General features: G+C 38.2%; 1 protein-coding gene across 1 annotated transcript in view; it reads left to right on the forward strand.

The window, feature by feature from the left end:
• LOC126236192 (dynein axonemal assembly factor 5) overlaps positions 1 to 24,422 on the forward strand; it is a 96,133-nt gene extending 71,711 nt beyond the window's left edge. Inside the window, exons 10-12 of the mRNA XM_049945295.1 lie at positions 2,457 to 2,562; positions 4,392 to 4,583; positions 24,156 to 24,422. Of these exons, the coding sequence (XP_049801252.1) occupies positions 2,457 to 2,562; positions 4,392 to 4,583; positions 24,156 to 24,301 (444 nt within the window). The 3' untranslated portion in view covers positions 24,302 to 24,422. The remainder of the gene's footprint in view (positions 1 to 2,456; positions 2,563 to 4,391; positions 4,584 to 24,155) is intronic.
• The last annotated feature ends 314 nt before the right edge of the window (positions 24,423 to 24,736 follow it).

Consider the following 24,736-nt stretch of genomic DNA (forward strand, 5'->3'; position numbering starts at 1 on the left):
TCATGTATTTGATCAATTGTTTTGAAGAAATGTTATTGTTTCCTAATTAATCAACTTCTTCTTGTTGGTTTTAGTGGTGTTTGTGCCTTGTATAGATATGTTTCCTAGCAATCCCTATTAAGTTCAGTTAATGGACATTGCTAAATGTTGCTGTTTCTTACCTACAAGAAACAGGTTCCAGTGTAATGAATCACTGTTAATACATTTACATTACATGGTAGAGAGAGTGCTGATCACGGTGGTAGGTTCACTTGTTCATGTAGTCAGGTAGTGGGCCTGTCCAACCATTTAAGAAGAGACATACCATGTAATGTTTAATGTGTGATCCAATCTGTGGTGTTTCTTATCATATTTCTCATGCACAAATAATTGCCAAGTGTAGAAACCATATAAATTTTAGTATATCTTTACACCAACCAAGCTGGTCACTTCACAGTGTAGTGGCTGGCATCGCTAATTACTAATGCACAGATTTCGGGCTCAGTTTCTGGTACTGGAAAAGTCCTGAACGAAGTCTATTCGGCCTCATTCAACTAGATGTGTAGCTACTTGGATAAGCAGCAAAATTGATATGCAAACTGTTAAAATAGGACCAAAATAAAAGGCTTCAACCAGGCTTGGAGTCATACAACATTTATTTGTGTACCTGTCGGAAACTGAATTGGAGTTCTAGGTATGAACACAGAAAAAGGTGACACAGTGATAAGGCAATTGACTTGTATTTGGGAAGACAGGGCTTAAATCCCTATTTGGCCATCCAGGGTTAGTTTCCCTGTTGTTTCCCTAAACACTTCAGACAAATGCCCAGATGGTTCCTTTTAAAGGACATGGTGTACATTCTTTCCTGTCTTCCTCAACTCAAGCTTGTGATCAGTTTCACTTCATAGTTGACTGTACATTTAGCTCTAAACTTCCTTCCTCCTTGTGATTATTGGCGTAATGCCGTAACTAAGTCATTTCTTGATAACCAGTTTATTACTTTATTTTTCAGTTTCTTTACTTTATTCACCTGAAATAATTCAAATACCTTACATTCATTCTGACACTGAAATACAGGATTTCTCTGAATAAGCCGTGACTGACTTTCTGGATTTGCAGGCCATGTGTCTTGAATTCACCTATGTGTAGATTAACATATTCAGGTTTTGTTCTCAGGATTTCTGTTGTAAATTGGTCTGCTTAATTTTCTTATTTTGGTGCTCAAATACATTGGAAATCTTATCACAGTTGTGTGCTGAAAATTGTGACATTTGTGTTGTGTTCTCCAGTTGAAATGTCTCTGAATGTTCTCTGTGCAAAAAAACTCAAATTTTTCTAGAGTTTTTCTGTGTTATCCATACTTACCATCAATTCATATTTTCAGTTTGCTTGTTTACCATGTTTACTTTCCTCAGCCATACACAATTCAACAGTACACAACATTTCATTTGATTTAATCATAGCAATGATGTTTTGAAGAAATGTCGCTATTTTACTGTATACAAATGGCCTGGTGCAACCCACTGTCTTAGAATTGCGTACATTTTATGCTGCCCCAGTGTGCTGACATTTATGAAGACTCAAGTCTGTATACAGATTTATAGTGGAGTACCTGTGTTGCAAAAGATTTGAAAGATGATTATAGTGCTACATCCATATAAAGTTTACAGAGTCTTTAAAATATAAACTAAAGAGCAGTGTGTACTCTAGTCCTCAAAGTTTGTATGATTTTCTACAATTACTATGCACCTTTATTATAAGTTATGTAAATGAAGTGGCTTATGCTAATAATTCATAGTTAATCTTCGTAATTTGGCACCCATAAAACATATTGAACATAGTCTTTAGAAAAAGCAGTCACTTCTACAAGAGGGGGAAGTAGTAACAGACTAAAAGATGCACTAGGGCAGAAGGAACAACAAACTGATTCTCTGCACCTGCATGTATTTCTTGGCTGCATGCTTCAAATAACTTCTTTTTACTAAAGCTACTTGTATGACTTTCCTTCATATTTACATTTTACTCGCTGCCTTTTCCATCCTACAGGAAAGTACTAATGTCTAAAGGCAAAATTTAACACATTATTCGTGTTAATAGAGACTTTGTTGTGATCATTCCTCTTTTTGACAACAGGTATTCTTCTCTTTCTGTTCATAGTTTTGTAATTGTAGCTAATTTGCCCAAAAATCTGCAATACTTGCCCTATGAACTGTGGCTTTCACATCACTGGAATACTAAGGAACATTCAGCCTACCTGAATTATTTGCTGTGATAGAAGGCAAATCTTATAAAAGACCTATCTTACATGTGATAATAGTTACATACTTAAATACCTTTGTATTTGTATGTGCAGCATTGTAATGTACTGTTTTGTGTATATTTCCGTCATTCTATTTATTTAAAAATGCCTGTCAAAGTACTTCATACATTCAGTACAAAAATGAAAGATCAAAATGTAATTTTCTGTTGATTGATAGGCCCACCGAAGTCGCCTTCTTGCGTTGTATTCTCTTTGTCGACTGATTGTGATTAGTAGATCTGCAGGGCTGTTCAATGCAGAACACATACGGCAGATATATCCAGGTTAGTATGAGTTATTTCCATTTGTGTATTCATTACTGCAGAGAACTCCTCAGAAGGAGATGTCAGTTTTTTTTATAGCTTTCAATATGATAATATTAACTCACTTTAAGAGAAAGTCCTATTACAGTTGATGGAAACCTGTTGTTTTTCATATTACACTAATGTGAGTTATAAAAAAATAAACAGTATTTCATAAAAGTGAAATTTTTAATACTGCCAAAAGAATCACTTCAAAAAGTTGCAAAAAACTTTCAAGGCTTTATATTGAGAGGGACCCATAGGTTGTGAGGCCTCATTACAAGATTGCAGGTTTAACTTCACACTGAGTGACCTTTACTGCCTTTCCACCCTTTCCCAACTAATTACTCTTTGCTCTCTGGTAAAGGAACAGAAAAGTTCTGAAACCATGGAAAGTTTTTCTGTTTTTAAGTGTTCCTCTTGGCAGTATTGGAAATTTTGGCTTCTGAAGATAGGTAAGTAATGGCAAGTATTGGCCAGCCATTTTATTTCCTTGTTTTCTCAATTGAATTTTCTGGTGACATAACATAACATTTCACAGTAAGCTTGTCTGTGTTCCTTCCTTTTTTACTTCCCTCTCCATTTCTTGCTTTTCATATTATTATTAAAAACTAATTATTGGATTTTTCATCCAGTATAACATGTCTGATGGCTTGATAAAGTTAGTAATTAGTGCATGTAGAACTGGTTTAATCTGGTCGGAAATCCTACCACCAATGAAAGTTTTCAAATTCATTTCAAGTCTTTGCTCTGTCAAAGCAGTGAGGACTCAAAAAGGTTCAGAAACATTTCTAATTTTGAAAATACTCATTATTCAAATTATATAATTCCTTTCATTTAAGAGACAATTATTTATAACTCAATGTTATGTACATTTGTCAGCTTACATCATATTTGTGAAGAACCTTTTACACAGAAACATGCAAGTTCAACTATGACAAAATAGTCTTTTGTCAAAATGGAGCATTTTGGAATGCAATTGACACTATAGTCATGCGATTGTGACCTATACCATGAAATGCCCTCTCCTTGGTCATCTGCACAATCACATCTTTATCCATTTTTGCTGTTGCTTAGGCAGAATACAAATTCTGTGAACGTGTACAGGATAACATGAACAAATTAAAAATAGTTTTTACTAAAAAAATTCCATGATTTCAAATCTCTCAAGTACACTTCCCTTTTTGACCATTAGTTGGTTGTGGTATCTTAACAGTAATACATTGACATGGAGACGATCATCTGTAGATGGCCACTGATTCTATTCAAAGAACATGTTAGACATACTTGTGATGCAGGATGCTACTTGTCAGTCATTTTGCAAATGAAAGATGTCTTATCCATGGGAGCAACTGCTACTGGGCACTAGGTCCATTTACAACTTTCATGTAATTCCTTTCTCGTTTGTATTTGTCTAATCAGCGAAACATTGCCCATGAATGAAGAACACAGCTCAACTGTTATTTACAATCATTCAAGGCACAGATTGACACTCCAGTCCATTGTGAATCCATTAAAAAATTAATTGCAGAGAAATGTTCCCACTTTAGGGCCAATGTTGATAGAGAGTGAATAATGTGTGAAGCGTGTGAGGGAAGGCCTATCCATCTCTTTTAATCTTCAATATTGTTAACACATGGAAATTATGGCTTAGGTCAAATGTTGGAATTATGTCTTTCTTTGATGCTTGACAAGAGACCAGAACCAGTCATTCTAAAAACTTTCAGACTGCACTCACAATATATAAACTACAATACATTTATCAGAACTAATACTCATTCAACTTAAGTTCACTCTGGTCTTGATTTCAGTGGTGTTAAAGCGGCTAGATGATGTTAATGATGAGGTACGAACTTCAGCTGTGGAAGCACTTGTGCTGCTGTTTAATGACCTGCCAGCTGATTATAGTGTGGAGACTTCCATTGCCCACATTGAGACACTGTACAGCACTATGCTCATTCACCTAGATGATCCAGATGAAGCATTCCGTGACATCATGTTCCGTGAGTCATTTAGCTTACTTTTTTTACTTAAGTCGGGGTATTGAGTACTGGAGTCATATGTCTACCATTTGTAGATGTAAATAGAAATAGGAAAAAGAGTTTTATTCTATGGCCAATGTCAGTATAATTTTTTGCCAGTTTAGGTGTTATTTTTCACCAGTTTAGGTGTTATTTTTGACAATTTTAGTGCTAGTCCTTCATTTTTGGATTATTTCATTGTTTTTCAGTTACATCGAAGATGAAAGGATGTGTATCAATCATAAGGGGTGAAGGAAAAGTACTGTCGAGATTTAGGAAATGGGGAAAGTTATGGAAAAGTTGCTCAGAACCCTTTGTCAAGGGAGACTTACCTGACAGGATTAGAATGAAAGACGAATTGTTGGAGATTGCACTGGATGAGATTTGAAAACCTGAGAGCTTAACAGTGGAAGATAGGCTAATAAACAAGATAGTGAATACTGACAAAACATCATGCCAAGAGTTAATAAGAACAGAAAAGCTAAGTGCTTTATACATGGTAGGTATGTGAGGCAGATTAACATAAATTATGGTCAGGTGGGAGGTGAGAACCAAGGAAATGTAATGCCAGTTTCCACATGCATAGTTCTGAGAAACGGGTCACCTACATGGCTGAGACCTGCCATTCCAGGAACACATAACAGACAGGTAATCATGCTGGGATTAACAGAGTTTCCCATTATCATCTTAAGGTTAAAACAAGTACCTTGGACAGCAAACACAGACTTGCATGGATTTGTGGTCTTAACAGTTGTTAGCCGAGCATTTGAGTGTGCTTCAGGTTGTCTGCACCACTGGCTGGAGGATTTGCTCTTTCATGTTTTTCAAAATCTTGCTGGTTTCACCACCAAATATTACTTTTCCTACAGTGGTTAAACAATTTTCAAACTCTTTTTAACCTGTAAAAAAGGTAGTGCTTTTACACGGTGACTAAAACTGTTGCCAGAGTGCAGTTCGTTGGAATCAGTGTATTTTTAATTAAAATCACATCCTGAGCCACAAACAAGAAATGATGAAATGTTATTGCAAGAATATACATAGACCTCAGCCTTGAGAAAAAGTTAAATCAGATTTGAGCATTCAGTAACAATCAGTTACCAGTATTAGCTAACTGCTAATCTCAGATTAATGACATTTTTCCACAGGAATGGGAAAAATGACAAATTTAACAACATTTTATAAAAATTATCAATTTAACATTATGTCACTTTTTTGTGATAATGTTTACATGAAATTTTCCCATCCTTGATATAAGTTATCAGTTATGTACACAAGAATTGTTACAAGAGATGTTCATTGATAAATTGGGATAGGCAATGGTGTTTTGATGATGACATGTTAATGTGTACATTCTGGTCAGTTGTAAACCACATTGTGAACAGTGTAACTGCAGCTCTGCAAATACTACATAATAAAGAATGAGCTACGTTTTCATTGCACTAGCCACAGTACAACTTCACAATGAATACTGTTCTGAGGGAAATCGCTCTGACTGCTGTCAGGTGATTGGAAGCTGCTGTAAGTGTGTGTGTTGGTAGAGCTTCTGAGGGTCCTGTACTAGAGATACCAAAGGTACCTCAATTACTGTCCCCTCCTATAGAGACTGTCTCCTCAGCAGTTAGTCCAGGATTTGTCACTACTTGTTCATTTGACTGTGAATGGCATGTCAATGGTAGGGCTAGGCATCCTGTACAGCGGAGACGGGGACCAGAGAAAAGTTAGGGTGTTCCACCCATCCCCCTAACTAACAAGTTCAAGGTGCTGTCCACAAATGAAGCTGAAACTGAGCTAATAGGCTCATTCCAGGAGAAGCAAGCACAAGATGGTACAGATGTATTATGTATTGGAAGTTCAAATGTATAGCAAACAATGATACCTCTTAGGAAAAGGTAGAACAGGGTGGGAAAGAACTTCAGGTGAACTCATTGCACATGCTTGGGGCCTCATTGAAAATGTTGAGGAATATGTTCAAGTAGCCATTGAGGGAGCAGGATGCAACCGGCTGCGGATTGTGCCACATGCTGGGAAGGGGGGAAAAAAAAAAATTAAGTGTTCATTGAATGCATCGGCTAATGGGAAATGAAGATGGCAGGTGTATTTGTTGCAGTAGACAAGAAACTTAAACTCACTAGATAGAAATTGAAGCTGCATGCAAAACTGCCTGGGCAAGACTCAGTATCGAGGATAGGCACAAACTTATAGATGGATTCTTCTATCGACCACCAGATTTGTACCCAGATGTAATTGATAACTGTAGAGAAAACATCAGTTTGCTAGTATGTAAATTGCCCAGTCATATTGTCATCATTGGAGGAGACTTTAATAATCTGACAATGGATTGTAATAATTACAATTTTGTAAGTGGTAAGTGTGTCAAGACATCCTGCGAAATGTTACTGAATGCCTTTTTTGAAAACTGCCTAGAACAATTAGTTTGGAAACACAGTCATGATAGAAGGGTAGTGTGTCTTGGCCCTGAGCCTAGATCATGAAGATATCATCAATGAACCAGAAGCAGACCAGTGATATTTGGGGGGGGGGGGGGGGGTTGGAGGCTAGGAATGTTTTCTGTAGATGGACCATGAACAGGTGAGCATAGGAGGGTGTCATGCATATGCCCATGGATGTGCAGTGGATATTTTTGTATCTCCTCACTTTAAAGAAGAACTTGCACAGCCATGGGCACCTGTATGGCACCCTGTCCTCATTCCTTCACAAGCTCAGCATCTTATCTCCTATCCACATCACATGGTCCTCCTCAACCCAGTGTGCCACCTTCCTGGACATAGACCTCCTCCTCTCCCATGGCTGCATCCACACCTGTCTACATTAAACCCACTAACTAACAACAGTACCTGCATTTCCACGGCTGCCATCCCTTCCACACCAAAAAATACCTCTCATACAGCCTGCAGTGAAAAGAACTCCCTTGCCCAGTATGCTGAGTGTCTCAAAAAGGCCTTTACAGACAAACACTGTTTCCCAGACCTAGTCCACAAGCAATTTTTAGTGCCATATTCCCACACACTCCAAATCCTCTCACCACTGCCGAGAACAAGCTACAAATAGGATCCCCTTCATCATCCTGCCCTGATATGAGGCACTTCATACCCAGGATACATCCCACCCTTCCTAAAGTTCTGTCACCCACCCAACCTCTATGACATCCTAATCCATCCCTATGCCACTCCCTGTATAAGATTCAGGTCTAAGACCTGCCCAATCCACCCATCCAGCACTCCCTATACCAGTCCTATTACAAGCTTATCCTACCCCACCAGACGCCAGGCCACCTGTGAAAGCAGCCTTGTCATATACCAGCTCTGCTGCAGTCATTGCACAGCCTTTTATATTGGTATGACTACCAACCAGCTGTCCACAAGGATGAATGGTCACAGCAAAGCTGTGGCCAAGAGCAGAGTGAATCACCCTGTGGCACAACATTCAGCTGAACATAACAGGCTTGATTTCAATGGCTGCTTCACAATCCGGGCCATCTGGATCCTCCCTTCCACCAGCAGCTTTCCTTAACTGCGCAGATGTGAGTTATCCTTACAACGCATTCTCCATTCCCAAAATCATCTCAGCCTCAACATACAATTATCTATTGTTCCAACACCCTCCACCCAACATTTTCAACCCCCTTTGCCCTACCCCCCCCTCCCCTCCCCCTCCCCATTTTGTGTCCCATCACCTTTATTGTGCGCTGCTGTCAGTTCACTGAAAGATCTTTTCCTCTTCAGTGCTTCTCTCCTTTTCCGTTCCCCATGCCCCCCTCCTCTCCCTCCCGCCGTCTAGACCCTGCACAGTCCAGCAAACAGTGCTCTTCTCCACCCACCTCCCCACTTGTATTTTGCTATCCTTCCCCCTCCCCCTTCCCCACCCTGCTCCAGATTGCTGCTGTTCTTGAACACGAGAGATACATTCTGTCCGCAGCAGCTGGAGATAGCAGTCGTGTGTGTGAGGTGTGCCTGCTTTTGTGAATGTTCTCCTCCACTCCCCCTCCCGCCCTTGTGTGACAATCTTTTTGTTGTGCCTGTCTGCATCTCAACAAGTCCTCTTTATGATGAGCAGCAATTTATACTTTTAAGAATATTGTTGATATACCAACCTGGACTCTGCACTGTTTGACTGTGTTGAAAATACTCATTGATACATTCTTCTTACCCTGAAGTACATGTTACCGAGTACAGTGAAACCTCTCTGTTACTCTATTCAGGGGTCTTTAAAGAAATTGCAAATTATGGGAAAATGGAAATAGTGGAAAATTACTTTTTTTATGTACGTATCCGTATATAAATTTTACATCTCATGAACACATTGATAGTTTATACTTTTGATGAAAAAAATGAGAATTATAGTTTGTTTTACTAACTTCTCATGAAATTTTTTGTCAGGTTTTCTAGTTTATCAATACATTCAAAAGTTTTTGTTTACATCAAAAATGTAGCAGAAGTCTGAAACCAGTTACAAAACCTAGATGTATGTTACATACATATGTATGACATTGAACTGTAGACAAGAAGTATATCTGACAAAAAATAATAAAACTTGCTACAGCATATGCTAAAACCGAGATACAGAATAGCGGTTGGCAACAGGTGGTATTGACTTATAACTTTAGATGGAGGACTTAATGACAGAGTTACATTCTAAAAAGTTCATCATGTACATGTGCATATAGTGAAATATAGTCCTGTTGGATATCATATACAGCAGGAAGAACATCTGAATTTTAACTGGTCTGTGAGGTCGCATCCTAATCGACATCTCAGGAATCGGGATGCATTTCAAAAGAAGTGCCAAAAGTAAGAGACAATTATAGTAGTATGTAATTTTTTTAGGCTGTTGATTTCCAACCTAAGCACCACTTCAGAAAGCACTACATTCCTGGAAAAAACTGAATGTCATTACCACTTGATAACATGTTACTTACAAAATAATAAGTCAACAGTTTTCATTTCATACTTTTCTCACAAGAGGCATCATACCTGTTACTATTTGAAGGAACTTTGTGTATTATCCAGAAGAGGTGCTACCCTACCTCTTCTTCATCTTTGCCAACTTTCCTTCTGTGTAGATTAATTCTGAAGTTTTAGCCCAACCCAGCACCTCGATAGCAAACAAGACTCCCCCACAATATAGCTATTGTTAGGTTGGCAGTGTTGGCACACAAACCATTAGTGGCATGAATTTTTCTGACTTTAACAACCACTACTGTTTTAGAACTAGAAAACACATGTGACTTTCACCTGCTTTATTTCTTCGTTGTTAGTCCTCGGTGTCAACATACTGCATTGTTATACTAACTACTGTAAATGATGTAGCTGACAGTTGCACAATTGCGTTTCACAGTTCTTTACTTCCACTGTTCACAACCCTCGCAATATTACATAATTATATGGCCAGTTCACTATTGGTAAAAGTTGATAAGCATCATTAATAGGTTGCAGACAACATCAGCACACTGCTACAATAGTCTGCTGTTGAACATCTGTGAGCAGTAAAAATCTAACCACACAATTCATAGCTCATGCATAATAACATGGTATGTGTGACACTATTTTTCAAATAAATTAAACAGACATTTTCATTAATTGTTCTAACAAACAGCCTGTTCGTGTTACACTTATTCCACTGTTAAGTAGATTCATTGTTGTTAATCTAACCAATACATGTTTCATGTCTAAAATTCGGCCATGGACTGACTGACTGTCTCAGGACCAAAAATTGGTCCTTTATATACAATAATAGGCACGGAAACTATACATGTTCGATGTTTAAGTTACAGAAATTACAATTAAAACATAACTCATTCAATTAATTGAATCCAGTGAAAAATTCCTTCTTTTTAACAGTTCCTTCTACCAAAAAGGTTAGGCCAAATTATTTGTTTAAATATTGAAATTAACGGATATAGTTACACAAACAGTATGTTGACAAACCTGGTAATTATTTTGGAATTAATTAAGGGCTGGATTTTCTAATATGTTTTTGAATAGAGCCAAATAAATACTTTAAGAATCCTAGTAGTTCTTCCAAATATTTATGATTAGTACAGAATTTATATTTGTTTATGAGTCAATAATAGAATCTGCCATGAAACAATTACTGATTTCACCCTATAATTATCTGTAGCAAAAGATATTAACAAGGAATGGTCAAAATAATTTAGGAAATTAATTACATACACAAGACTAAGCTCAAAATTAGATGTGGTGCTATATTCATTAAGACTTAGGACACCTTCCTCTTTTATGGATATGTAGATTATACTCATGCATGTTAATGTTAATTAGGCAAAAATGAATTTAAGGAGACAAATGGCAAAACATGAGAGGAAGTAAAGAGATCCCAACTTGCTTCATCACACACGGAGCTCAAGAAAGTTTATTGCATGATATTTGCAAATACTACTTAAACACTAACACCTTGTCAGTGTCATTGTATCTCAGTTTCATATTCTTCCCTCTTTATTTGTTTCATTAAGTGTAAATTGCAGGAAATTTGGAAGTATGATAACGTCAGAGTTGGTGTAAATTATCATTCACGACATAGAGGATTTAAAGGAACCAATAAAAAATGTTTCAAACTGGAGGAAAACATTAATTCTAGAAATGTAAAATCTATGTTATACTGTATTTAGAAACTTATTAGCTGAAGAACAACTTGTGCCTTATTGGTTGTGTTTATTGGAGCCTTGTACTCCAGCAGTAAAACCGCTGTTTGCAATTTTCAATCCATCATTCATTTGATGACCTTGTGTAATTTAAGTATAACTTCAACACAGTTTGCCACATAACTATAGTTCCACATGATAGATATTCTACCAGTAATGCACCCACAAGTTCTTAGAAGACTGAAGCCACTGCTTTTACAGTAGACACAAATATCCAGAAGTATTTTTAATTAGATATGAAATTTTTTTCAGAGTCTGACCAAAAGTATGAAATCAGGCTTCGTCTATTTTTGTGTTGGCAGAAGAGCCAACACCGTGTTACGAGAGGAGGCCGAAATGCACGCGTTTTAGCTCACACAGGTGGGCGTGAAGAGGGAAGAACTATACTGACATGAGATCTGGAACATGACAAGGAATGAGAATTCAGAAAGCGGACGTAATAAGTTTGATACTTAACTTTAATCCATTAATAATGAACGTCGCTCTTGACGGTACATGATTCACAATATTATCTGTTCAGGATACGTAGTAATTGAATATGGTACCTTGCTAGGTCGTAGCAAATGACGTAGCTGAGGGCTATGCTAAACTGTCGTCTCTGCAAATGAGAGCGTATGCAGGCAGTGAACCATCGCTAGCAAAGTCGGCTGTACAACTGGGGCAAGTGCTAGGGAGTCTCTCTAGACTAGACCTGCAGTGTGGCGGAGCTCGGTCTGCAATCATGATAGTGGCGACACGCGGGTCCGACGTATACAAACGGACCGCAGCCGATTTAAAGGCTAGCACCTAGCAAGTGTGGTGTCTGGCAGTGACACCACAGTCAACAGGCACTATTCAGCGCAGCAGTGTGCTGCTAGAGTTGAATCAAACTGTAGAAATCTACATTTACACAACATTGTGTATACACAATTGATTTTACTGATGCACAATTGACTTCACTGAGTCTAAGTTATTGGGTCAGAATGGAATCTATACTAGTGTGACACCTTTTTAAGAGTATCTCCTATTGCACTAATAGTGTATGATTACTCAATGTCAAAGAGGTCTTGAACACAGCAGATGTTTATCTTAATGATGAATAGTGAAAACCACATTATGCAGTCTTATCATCAGTCTGAGGTGTGTTGTCACCATTCACAAATCATTTTTCTCCCTTCTAATGACTGATGTCAAAATTGTGATTAATGAAATTGTGAAACAGTAGTGTTCGTAGTTAGAATTCTAAGATCAGGACACCTTACAAGACAAGAAGATTTAGCTACAAAAAGTGTGTGCTTGCCTAGCAAGTAGTTGGGACATAAAATTGTTAAGCCCCTGTCTCTGATATCAGTATCATGTATTCATACATTATTGACTGGGATGTCTGTTGTAGAGTGGGGTACTTCATGATTTTGTGAAGTCATGATTTTGTCTCTTTTTTGCTGACAGCATTTTTATTAAAGTGTAATGTCCTTAAATTCTGTAAATTTATCTCTCAGCATTCATGATCTTTTCTGTGAGCTAAACATGTGAAATATTTTATTCTTAACATCGCAGTCATTGTATATGAAGAAAGATCAATTTATAATTGTGTTCAGCATTTTGTTCTAAGACCCCAGACCTAATTACCACTGATGTGGCTACACAGATTGTTTACGTATTCACAGTTACATTCCAAAAATTTCTGTTATCTTTTTTCAGTTTCTCTAATATGACAAATACTAAATATACACTTGACTGATCACTAGTTTGTAACCACCTTTCCAATCTAAAGACTCAGTTATGCAAGCACATTAAGTCTAACAATGAATCTCCATATTATCCTTAGTGCATAGCTGCTAGAATCTTCATTCAGTAGATAATAATTTTCAAGAGTTATTGAGAAATTAAATAATTTATCAGTATTTCACAGTAGATCATGGAGGCCCAGTTAATTAGTCTCCTCAAAAGTTATTACTATTGGGTGTTTCGTAGCTGTAATAGAAAAAAAAGTATTGTGGTATCTGTCACTATGAAAAGACAATGAATTGTCAACAGAGCTGTGTAGGGTATAAATGCCATGGTTGTATGTTACGTACTATGGAACTATTAAGAAACCTTCTGCAGTTTGTCACTAGTAAGCACTAGGTATGATAAACCAAAAATTGATAGTAGATGTACCAGAGACTTTTATGATACATTAATTCATCAGTCTTTCTTTCTCTATGGTGACCACTTTTTCAGAATTTGGCGATTTTATTTTATTACTTAACGTGTGGCCAGATGCCATTCTTTGCACCACAGTCATGAAAACAACCTAATGGAGAGAAATTGTGTGCACCATGTGTCTGTTCTCTGTGTTATCATATTTTTAGCTGTTTGTATTTCATATTCTCTGAACAGATATTTTGGGACTAGCTCTGCATTTGCCTGAACGAGTAAGGGAAAATGCCTAAAAACCACATTCAGTTTGCCCAGTGATCAGAGGGTTGTTAATCTGATGTGTGGATTCAGTCTCATGTCTTGCTGTCTAGTTCATTGTGTGTTATGCAGTATGAGCAGGTCACTGTAATTCTTTGGTATTATTAGTATTTATCTTTCTTGGATCTCGAACATGTCTATTGTGCTTGCAGCTTAGGTATGTAGATCCATAGCTGAACAGATGGCTGAAAGCAGGGGGTAGTGCTCAGACTATTGCAACTGTGCAAATTCAATGTTACAAGCTTATGTGGCTGCAGGATAACTAAGAATTATAATCTCAAAATAACAATGGAAACAGTTGAAGGGTCAGTGGAAGAAAATGCTAATCCTCTGTTTAGTAAAGATTAATTTGCTCATGTTATCTCGTATGTTTTTGAGTATACCATACAATAATAACAAGTGGTTCTGTATACAAGGTGAACATTAATAAAATCAACAAATTGCAAGGATAGATTCCTGACTGGAAATGGAAGAAAAAGGTCCTGTGTACGCGTGTCTGGAAATGCATCTTTGCCACGGTAGATGGCGCTGACGAATGAAAGTTTCTCTGACCACGTGCCGTGTGTTCCTTGTGTTTTGCAGACTGTGTGATTGATGCAGCTACTGTAAGCAGCAGAATGGTCCAGAAGTCATGTCAGGAACAAGATGAGTTTGTGTACAGCCAAGCAGATGTAAATGGTAGAGAGGCAGCACGGCTATACTAAAACAAGTACCATCACACACACCAACCACATCGCACAAAATTTCAAGTCGTTTTTGGGTGTTTGTGTGATCATGCATCATTTTGAACAGGAGAATGTGCAGGGAGGTGGTGGACTGTGCTTAACCAGATTTGGAGGACCGGATTTCTACAGGATACGGAGATGAACCCTAGGACAAGCTCCAGGCAAGTGGCCCACCAACTTGGTGTTGGCCAAAGTACAATTACATATATCCTGCATGACAACCACTACCATCCCTATCACATGCAATGAGTGCAGTGATTATCAGCAGTGGATTTCCCTCTGTGGGTTGGATTTTGATGATGGTTTTTGCATCAGACCGTCACAATTATGGGATTGCTGTCATCATTCCTCTTTACCGATAAAGCAAACTTTACCAGAACTATGAACACTTGCATTGCAGTCCATGGTCACTTTGAACATCTGTTTTGATGTGGATGTGGTGCAGCTCTGTACAGTGTACTGGGTCGATTTGTCGTTGTTGGACGCACACCGTCCATTTCCAGACGCATGTTCATAGAACATTTTTCCTCCAGTTCCACTCAGGAATCTGTCCTGGCAGTTTGTCAGTTTTAATAGTTTTCAACTTGTATATTGCTGGAATATCCTGTCTACAATATAAATTGCTTTGTGTTCTTGTATTTATGTTGTTGTCTTTGAATTTAACTAAACATATAACATGCAGTAACACTAAATGTGCTATTGTGTGTTAGCATTTTCTTCCATCAACCCCTTCATTTTTGAAACAGATTATGATATTGAATAATCATTGTGTCATTTATTACAGAACAAGTACACAAACAGAACTCTGTTGCAGACCTAATGATCAAGATTTTCACTTGTGATAAAGAACAAAGTCTCCAAAATGCATCATCACCAATAAACCTAAAAATAAGTGACTGGTTGGTATGCAGTCTTGTTAACAAAACTATGCCAGTAATGCTGAACAATTCAGCAAAACCGTATCTGTAGTTAGTGAAACAAAATTGAATAACCAATAATTCAAGAAGCAATCGATGAGTCAGGTCATAGTAGTGTTTATTAAAGCTGTAATATTTATGAACATGGCTGGAAAGTTGAGAAGGGATGGTGAACAAACTGTAGACAAAAGATGAAAGTAAGGAGGCAAGACAAAATATTTATTCAGAGAAGTGGAAATAGAACAGTAAGCTTAGCAGGAAGAGCATTTTTAATTGGTAAGTAATTGTATGCCTCCAACTACTCACTTATTTATTGGAGATCATTTAACAAATGTACACTGCACTGTACTTCTGAGCCCCATCCATCTCCTGGCATACCTAGTATGAAAGATGACTGCAATGTTGATAATAATATATTATCAGCATTAACATTAAAATAAAGTCTGACAGTAAAGAAATTATGATTCTTCAAAAGATTAGTAAAAGCAAGAAACATGAGGTACCTGAATGTAATATGTAGATTGCAAAATACCACTGATTTGAAACAAATCAAGTTGATGGTGGAATCTGAGTTAAAGCAACAAGATGATCATGACCAAGAACTGAAAGCTATGGGTGGGAGGTGGTCTACTAGAAGTTGAGGAAAATGTGTCTGGAGGAAAGTCAGATGCAGCACAGCTAATAGATTAGATTATGTGCGAGGATGTGCTAAAAAGGAATGCTCCAATTTTTTTATATGAAAACTCTTAAAGCCTTTAAATAAAACAAACTGTACTAACATTGTACATCATTGTTCCTCATACCTACATTTAGGTGTGATCAAAAAACAATGCAAAGCTTTGTTTTTCATAAAGAAATTGCATTTATTCATCAGCATCGACACTATCCCCTTCAAAGTAAGCCCCGTCAGATATAATGACTTGTGCAAGTGCATTATCCAATTTTGGAAGCACTTTTGGAACTCACTTTTCACTATGGTTTTTACCTCCATCAGTGATTCTGTTTTTATATCATCAATGGTGACAAAACGACATCCTTTCATGATTCTCTTCAGTCTTGGAAATAGAAAAAAGTTGTAGGGGGCTATGTCCAGTGAATACAGTGGATGAGGCAACATAACAGTTTTGTTTTTTCACCAGAAAATCAAGGACAAGCATTGAGATGAGAGCGGGAGCATTATCATGATACAATTTCCACGAGTGGATTTGCCACAATTCGAGTTGGTTTCTTCAGACTGCTTCACGCAAACAACACATAACTTCCAGGTAGTATTCCTTATTGACTGTACAACCATAAGACAGGAGCTCATGATGTACTGTGCTATTGTAATCAAAGGAAATAGTGAGAAGAACCTTCACATGTGATCTAACTTGTTGAATGTTTTTCAGTCTTGGGTCTAGGTAATTTCCATTGGGACAGTTGGGCCTTGGTTTCAATGTCCTAGCTGTATACCCAAGTTTTTTCACCTGTTACAACATTCTTTAAAAGCTCTAGATTGTTGCCAACTCCATTCAGCAATTCCTGTAGAATGTCTACGCGATATGGTTTTGGTCAAAATTCAACAATTCCAGATCAAAGTTTGCTGCTACACGTTTCATACCCAAAAGAGCCAAAAAAATTGCTTGGTGTGAGCCAAAGGGTATGTCAATATCCTCAGCAACCTCCCTGATGGTGATACAGCAATTTTTCCAGAACCAATTTCTTTACTTGTTCCACATTGTCATCAGTAATTAGTATGCTAGGGTGTCCATGGTGGTCGTCGTCGTGTACACAATCTTCTCAACTTTCTTTGAAATGTTTATACCTCTCATAAATTGCTTGCCTTACTCACAGTAAATTCACCAAAAGCCCCAGTCAATATTTCAAATGCAGTGCTGCACTTTATTCCATTTTTCAAGCAAAATTTAATGCAAAACCCTTGATCCATCTTTTACGAAAATAAAAATTCACTGAGCACTCAAAAGTGCATTGAACCTTCTCAGCTGTCAACAATGAATGAACATGTGCAGAGTTGAAAATGGGATGCATAAATTTAAAAAAAATCCCTCTACTTTTTGATCACAATCCATATTTGTTTCTCAACCTAGTCTCCCTGGTGACCAACACATTTCTCCCAATGGAAGACCAGTTTGTTCATACCGTCACTGTAGTATGTTTGAATTCGTTAGCCACAACTTCACCTCTGTTTCATCACTATCAAAGTGAAGTCCTCAACGGTGTTCTTTAAGTATTGGAAACGGCTGAAAACCGGATGGGGCCAAATCGAGACTGTACAGAGAATGATCGATGACAGTAAATCCACGGCATTAGATCATTGCAGATGTTTCAGTACTTGTGTGTGGTCTGGCATTGTCATGCTGAAGGAAAGGGTTCTCCACGGGTTGATGAACTCTTTGAATTCATGCTTTCAGATATTTAATTACAGCATGCTTTTTCTCACTCACCAACATAGTTACATTTCACACTACCATGTTATACGCTACAATTCAGAGTCCTCTAGCAGCAGAGAGTTGCAACTTGGATCAGCAAAGCAGGAATGTCAGCCAGATAATACGCATGACATGTAATACCACAATCGATATTGAGAACAGAATAAAAAATTCAAGGGCATTACTTTTCAGCAAGTCCTCATAGTAACGCAGAGAATGAAAAAGTAGTTACAGAGGAACACGAGTTTGTCTGTGAGTTTTATGAATGCCATCTACTAGTGTAAAAGTGAACAGTAATTTAATCTTGGATTACAGGAATAATAATTTGGCACACGTGTGGAGAACATGCGCATTGGAATGTTTCCACGGTACAGCAATTTGTGCCATTAAAATTGTGACCTGCTACACTTATTTTTGATGGCTACACAAATGACAGTGACAGAAAGCTACAAACTGTTGTGGTACAGATCTACATCTACATATACATATATTCCACAAACGATTGTATGGTGTATGGCAGAGGGTACATTGTACCATTACCAGTCATTTCCTTTCCTGTTGCCAAAAGAGCAAGGGAAACATGATTGTCTAAAAGCCTCCATATGAGCCCTAATTTCTTGCATCTTATCTTCATGGTCATTAGCTGAAATGTAAGTCGTCAGCAGTAGAATCATTCTGCAGTTGGCCTCAAATACCAGTTCTGTAAATTTTTGCAATAGTGCTTTGCAGAAAGAGTATCATCTTCCTTCCATGGATTGCCATCTGAGCTTATGAGGCATCTCCTTAATCCTTCTAAGTTGATCAAATCTACCAGTAACAAATCTAGTGGTACTGAACAAATGGTCATGCTAGCATTCTGTATGCCGTCACCTTTAAGGATGAGCTATCCTTTCCCAAAATTCTCCCAATAAAATGAAGTCGAGCATTCGCCTTCCCTATGACCAACCTGATGTGCTCATTCCATTTCATATTGCCGTGCAACTTTAATGCTAGAATATTTAACGAAAGTGATTTCAGCGAGCTGCCCTAGTAATGCTGTATTCAAATGTCACAGAACTGCTTTTCCTACTCATCCACATTATCTTACATTTTTCCACATTTAGAGCAAGCTGTCATTCATCACACCAGCTAGAAACAGTGTCTATGTAAAGTCTTCGACCCACTCACATACCTGGGAGCCTAAACCATATGCTTGGATCTTCGTCAACAATATGCAGTGGGGCACCATGTCAAATGCCTGTTGCCATCCATCCATGGTTTGTAGGATATCAAGTGAGAAAAGGGCAAGCTGACATTTGCACGAACAATGCTTTTTAAATCTGTGCTGATTTGTGGACAGAAGCTTTTCTGTCTCAAGTAAATTTATTATATTCAGACTCAGAATGTGTTCAAGAATTCTGCAGCAAACCAATGTTAAGGATAATGGTCTGTAATTATGGGGGTCAGTTCTTTTACCTTTCTTGTATACAGGAGTCACCTGCACTTTCTTCATTCGCATGGGAGTTTTCGTTAGGCTAGTAATTCATAATAAATTCAATGCCAATGCTGTATGATACTTCCTGCAAAATCAAATTAGGATTCCTTGTGGGCCTGGTGACTTATTTGTTTTCAACTCCTTCAGTTGTTTCTCTACATAACGGATGCCAATTTCTGTTTCCTCCTTGCAGGAGACTGTATGACAGTCAAATGATGGTGTGTTTGCATGATGATCTTATATGATTGATCTCTTAAATGCGAAATTTAAAATTTCAGCTTCCCTTTTGCTGTCTTCTATTGCCACAACAGGCTACTTCACACATAAAATCATTCAACCTGCTTAGTGATTTTTACGTACGACCAGAATTTTCTCTGGTTCTTGGCAAGATCATTCACTAAGGTATGACAGCGGAAATTGTATCTGAGCACATTGTTCTTCTTATGGACACACAAATTTATGCTAACTTTTGCCTGTTAACATTTGTATGCTCTTTTTTTGAACCAAGAGTGTGACAATCTTTGTTTCCTCAGCATTTTCCAAATTTGATTATTAAACCACGGAGGGTCCTTTCCATCCTTAATCCATTTAAGGTGCATTTACATTTGTGTGCTTTGTGGCCAGTCATTGTGCGGCTCTAGCTTGCCAGACAGGGAAGTAGACGCACACGTTGTGAAAATGGGTGTGAATGGAATCACTCACATGCGCATATTGAGGAAGAGGCATACAATGTACCTGCATGTGGGGTAAGCACAGTCACACTTCAAATAGGCACATGGCACACAGGTGTAACCGCATCATTAGTTGGGACGTACACCTACAGGTGCAATTTACAATCGGTTTAAACTTTGCCCATAATTCCTCTACATCCATCACAGGATGATTAGCCGGCTGAAGTGGCCGTGTGGTTAAAGGCGCTGCAGACTGGAACCGCAAGACCGCTACGGTCGCAGGTTCGAATCCTGCCTCGGGCATGGATGTTTGTGATGTCCTTAGGTTAGTTAGGTTTAACTAGTTCTAAGTTCTAGGGGACTAATGACCTCAGCAGTTGAGTCCCATAGTGCTCAGAGCCATTTGAACCATTTGAACAGGATGATTATTCATTGTCTGAGTGGGATGCCAACAACTGCTTATGTGCTTTTTCTAGCGTAAATACTTTGCTAGCCTTCTTAACAGATTTATTAACTTAAGTAGTCATTGTCATTATGATGATGTTGTGATCACTAGTCCCTGTCTCTCTACGGATGCTGTCAATAAGATCAGACCTGTGTGAAGCTTCAAGATCTAAAATATGTCCATTGTGTGTGGGTTGTCTAACTAGTTGTTTGAGGCAGTTTTCAGGAAACGTGTTCAAAAGTACATCACAAGACTATCTGTCTGTGCCACCTGCATTGAATTCATAGATGTTCCAGTCAATACTCAGTAGATAAAAACCACCTCCACCTAATATTGTGTGATCTGAGTATTTCCACACCATTGATCATAGACTTTCTTTGAATGACTCTAAAAACAACCAACAATTAACTTGAGTTCAACTAGGTCTGTTATACGCGTCCAGATAACTTCACATACACACTAAAATTCAACCTCAGTAGAGACAGTGTTTTTGTCAATTGAACATTCTTCCTGCCTATATAATCTAATCTGTCTTTCCGATATACAGGGTGATTATAATTAAAGTTAAACTTTCAAACCTCTGTAGAAATAATACCACTGCTCAGAATGACGTCAATTTGCAACAAAATATTATCGGAGAAGGGGGAAAATGTATGGCAGAAGAAAACTAAATAGTTAATGTAGCAATAGATGGTGCTGTAAGCATCATAATTTAATAGTGGTCAACTAAAAATGGCAAATTAATCATACAACAATGCCTAAGGTGAATGTCTGACATTAAACAAACTGTACTACTCAGTGTGCATGGGTGTAAAGATGTGATACTGTTAGTTACGTAAGCCCATCCATCACAGCAAGGTCATGTCACATCGGATGGGAAAAATCGGCTTTTAATTGTCCTGAGGCCAAAAACCACATAAAAAGCATCAATCAAAATCAAATCAGATTATTAATTTCTGTGTGACTGTTGCAAAACATGTTCAACATGCTGCCCACCGTTTTCTGCAACAATTTCAAATCAGAAAACAGTATGTTTCACAACTGATCAAAGTGTTTCCGGTGTCACATTCATAATGTGTTGCGCAATGTTTGCCTTCAGTGCAGCTAAGTTTGCAATTGGAACACTGAACACAATATCTTTCAGATAGCCCCACAGCCAGAAGTCACACGGATTAAGATCAGGTGACCGGGAGAGCCAGGGTGTAGGGAAATGGCAGCTGATTAATTCTACCATTTCCGAAATTGCGCTTCAGCAGCTGCTTAACTGGATTTGCAATGTGCAAAGGTGTGCCATCTTGCGTAAAAATGATACCATCCACACATCCACGCTGTTGGATTGCTGGAATGATATGGTTTGTGGAAAAGACACTCGTAGCGCTTACCAGCGACTTTACAGGTAACAGGACCAGAAGCACCTATCTCTTCGAAAAAATATGGCCCTATGATAAATGATGCTGTAAACCTGCACCACACAGTGACCTTTTCAGGATGAAGTGGTACTGGTTGATTTGTGTGTGGATTTTTCGTGTATTTGACATATCCTGTCAGGTAGAAGTGGATTTCGCCTGTCCACAAAATCTTCCACAGCCGATCATTGTCCACCTCCATGCAAGCAAGAAATTCTAAAGCAAAGGTCTCTCTTGCTGGAATGTAAACATGAAGCAACTTGTGCGCTTGGGTAATTTTGAATGGATAGCAAAAAAGGATGTTTTGTAGGTATTTACGCACCGTGCTCACAGGTATGTCCAACGTTTGGGTAGTTCTCTGTGCACTACACATTTGCACACTGCCACTCGTCTCCTCCTGCATTGCTATGGCCAATGCTTCCATTGGCATCAAATCAATTCATTTCCTCCCTCTACAGGTTGCACACCAAAAGAACCCGTCTTTTCAAATTTCCAAATCTTTTCTCCAGACCCAAGGCAGTCATCGGACCAACGCCTTTTTTCAAACCCTTAAGTGTCCGGAACTTCTGCAGAGTGACATGCCCACAGTCATCATTCTTTTAATACAGCTTTACAAGCAGAGCATGATCCTGCATTGAGACAGTCACGGCAAATGTCACAGACGTGCCAATGTGTCGTGTGCATGACAGGTGTTTTCATTTACGTATTCTGACACATACAGCGCCATCTATTGATCAATTTTCACACTATTTTTTTTCTTCGGCCATACTTTTTCCCCCTTCTCCGATAATATTTCATTGCAACTTGACGTCATTCTGACCAGTGGTGTTATTTCTACAGCGTTTTGAAAGTTTAATTATAATCACCCTGCACATTCCATTGAATTGCTACTTCAGGCTTCAGCCAGCGTTTGATCCTGAGAATAATTTGAGTGTATGAAATTTTCTGAAGGGCAATAAATTTGGGAACTTTGTTACAAATATGTCAGTATTGGTGCTAATATATTTCTGGGTTGCATGTACCATTTTTGATGGCAAGACAAAGTTTTTGTGTGTAGCTCATTCCCTTTAGGAAAACTGGAATGTAGTTGTTTATCTTCTAGCGCTACTTTCTGTTCAGCTATTCCTATTTTAATATAATATTTTGTATTGGAATGAATTTGTTCATGTTCTCTGAGAGGCGTTTTTGATCAGACTTTTTTATGCTAACATTGGTTTTACTTCTATTTGGGAAAAGATGTCCATAACAGTAGCCTATTACCTCTCGAAAGAAATCCGTTTTCAAGGTTTGCACTGACCTGCCACACATTATTGATGCCTTGTATCCTATTCCTTTTCGGTGTGAATGTAATAGGATTGCAGGGAGACAGACAAAAAGATGAGTTCATGAAACTTCCTGGCAGATTAAAACTGTATGCCGGACCGAGACTTGAACTCGGGACCTACCAACTGAGCTACCCAAGCACGACTCATGCCCTGTCCTCACAGCTTTACTTCTGCCAGTACCTCGTCTCCAACCTTCCAAACTTTACAGAAGCTCTCCTTCATTCTAGAAACATCCCCCAGGCTGTGGCTAAGCCATGTCTCCGCAATATCCTTTCTTTCAGGAGTGCTACTTCTGCAGGTTCGCAGGAGAGCTTCTGTAAAGTTTAGAAGGTTGGAGACTAGGTACTGGCAGAAGTAAAGCTGTGAGGACGGGGCGTGAGTCGTGCTTGGGTAGCTCAGTTGGTAGAGCACTTGCCCGCAAAAGGCAAAGGTCCCGAGTTCGAGTCTCGGTCCAGTACACAGTTTTAATCTGCCAGGAAGTTTCATATCAACGCACACTCCACTGTAGAGTGAAAATTTCATTCTAGATGAGTTCATACTTGACTCTTTTTAAGGTCTTCACGAGATCTTAGACAGAAGTATGCTCTTTCATACTTTCATATTGTACAGTGACACCCATTATTTTCTTTTATTTATTTATTTATTTTTTCTTTTTTGTTTTGCATCAACCCTGTCTCTACATACATACATCTCCCAGCCAGTGAAAGATAGTGGATATATTTCTCAAAGAATTAACCCCTTGCTTTAATAGATGTAAGGATCTCTGTGTTCATGCTAACCTCATCTTAATATAATTATTCATTGTTAAAATCACTGCCTTAGCCTAAATGCTATTGTTCTAATATGATTTTATATTCTTGTTCTTGTTTTACTCATTAGCATTTACACACACACACACACACACACACACACACACACACACACACACACAATGGATTGCTCAAATGTGTCAGGCACTAATATGCAGGTATATATCTTTAAGGCACATTACCATAATTTTAATTTTTATGATGAATGACATACCATCCATTTCTGTGATTTCAGGGGCACTGAAGGACTTGTCACATTTGAGTCCAAGCACACTTCGGGGAAGATTAGAGTCCATTCTGCACAATTTCCGCAATGAGAAGGCTTGCAGACAGTTACTCGATCATTTGACTAACATACCTGTACTGGAAAGTACCAGTTGATGAATATTGAACAACAGTGCTCAGTGTACATTAGTTCTAAAGCAGAATGCTGAAGTTATACACAGTGGAGTCAATAATTATTTTATGTAAAATATTATGTAGGTAATTCCTTTGTAAGAAATAATGTTTCAAAGTGAGGACTGTTTGCTTGTAATATCCATAAAAATATTTCCTTGTCTGTTACCAGAAAGAGGATTTTTTAAATTGTTAATAAAGAAAATGAAGCAGAAGCAATGCTGCATAAGTCAAACACAGGCAAAAATAGGTGAGAATACTGCATAACTGGAGTGTTGTGGCTGTGTTAAACAATTTCACATAAATGCAAAAGTACACACAGCCACAGAACATTGTTATTGCTTGCTACGTATATCTCCATGTTTGAAAGCAGTTGTTTATAGTTTTAGCTCATGAAAATGGGTTGTGTTTCACCAGACA

Source organism: Schistocerca nitens, chromosome 2 (genome assembly GCF_023898315.1).
Source record: "Schistocerca nitens isolate TAMUIC-IGC-003100 chromosome 2, iqSchNite1.1, whole genome shotgun sequence".
Taxonomy (NCBI): Eukaryota; Metazoa; Arthropoda; class Insecta; order Orthoptera; family Acrididae; genus Schistocerca; species Schistocerca nitens.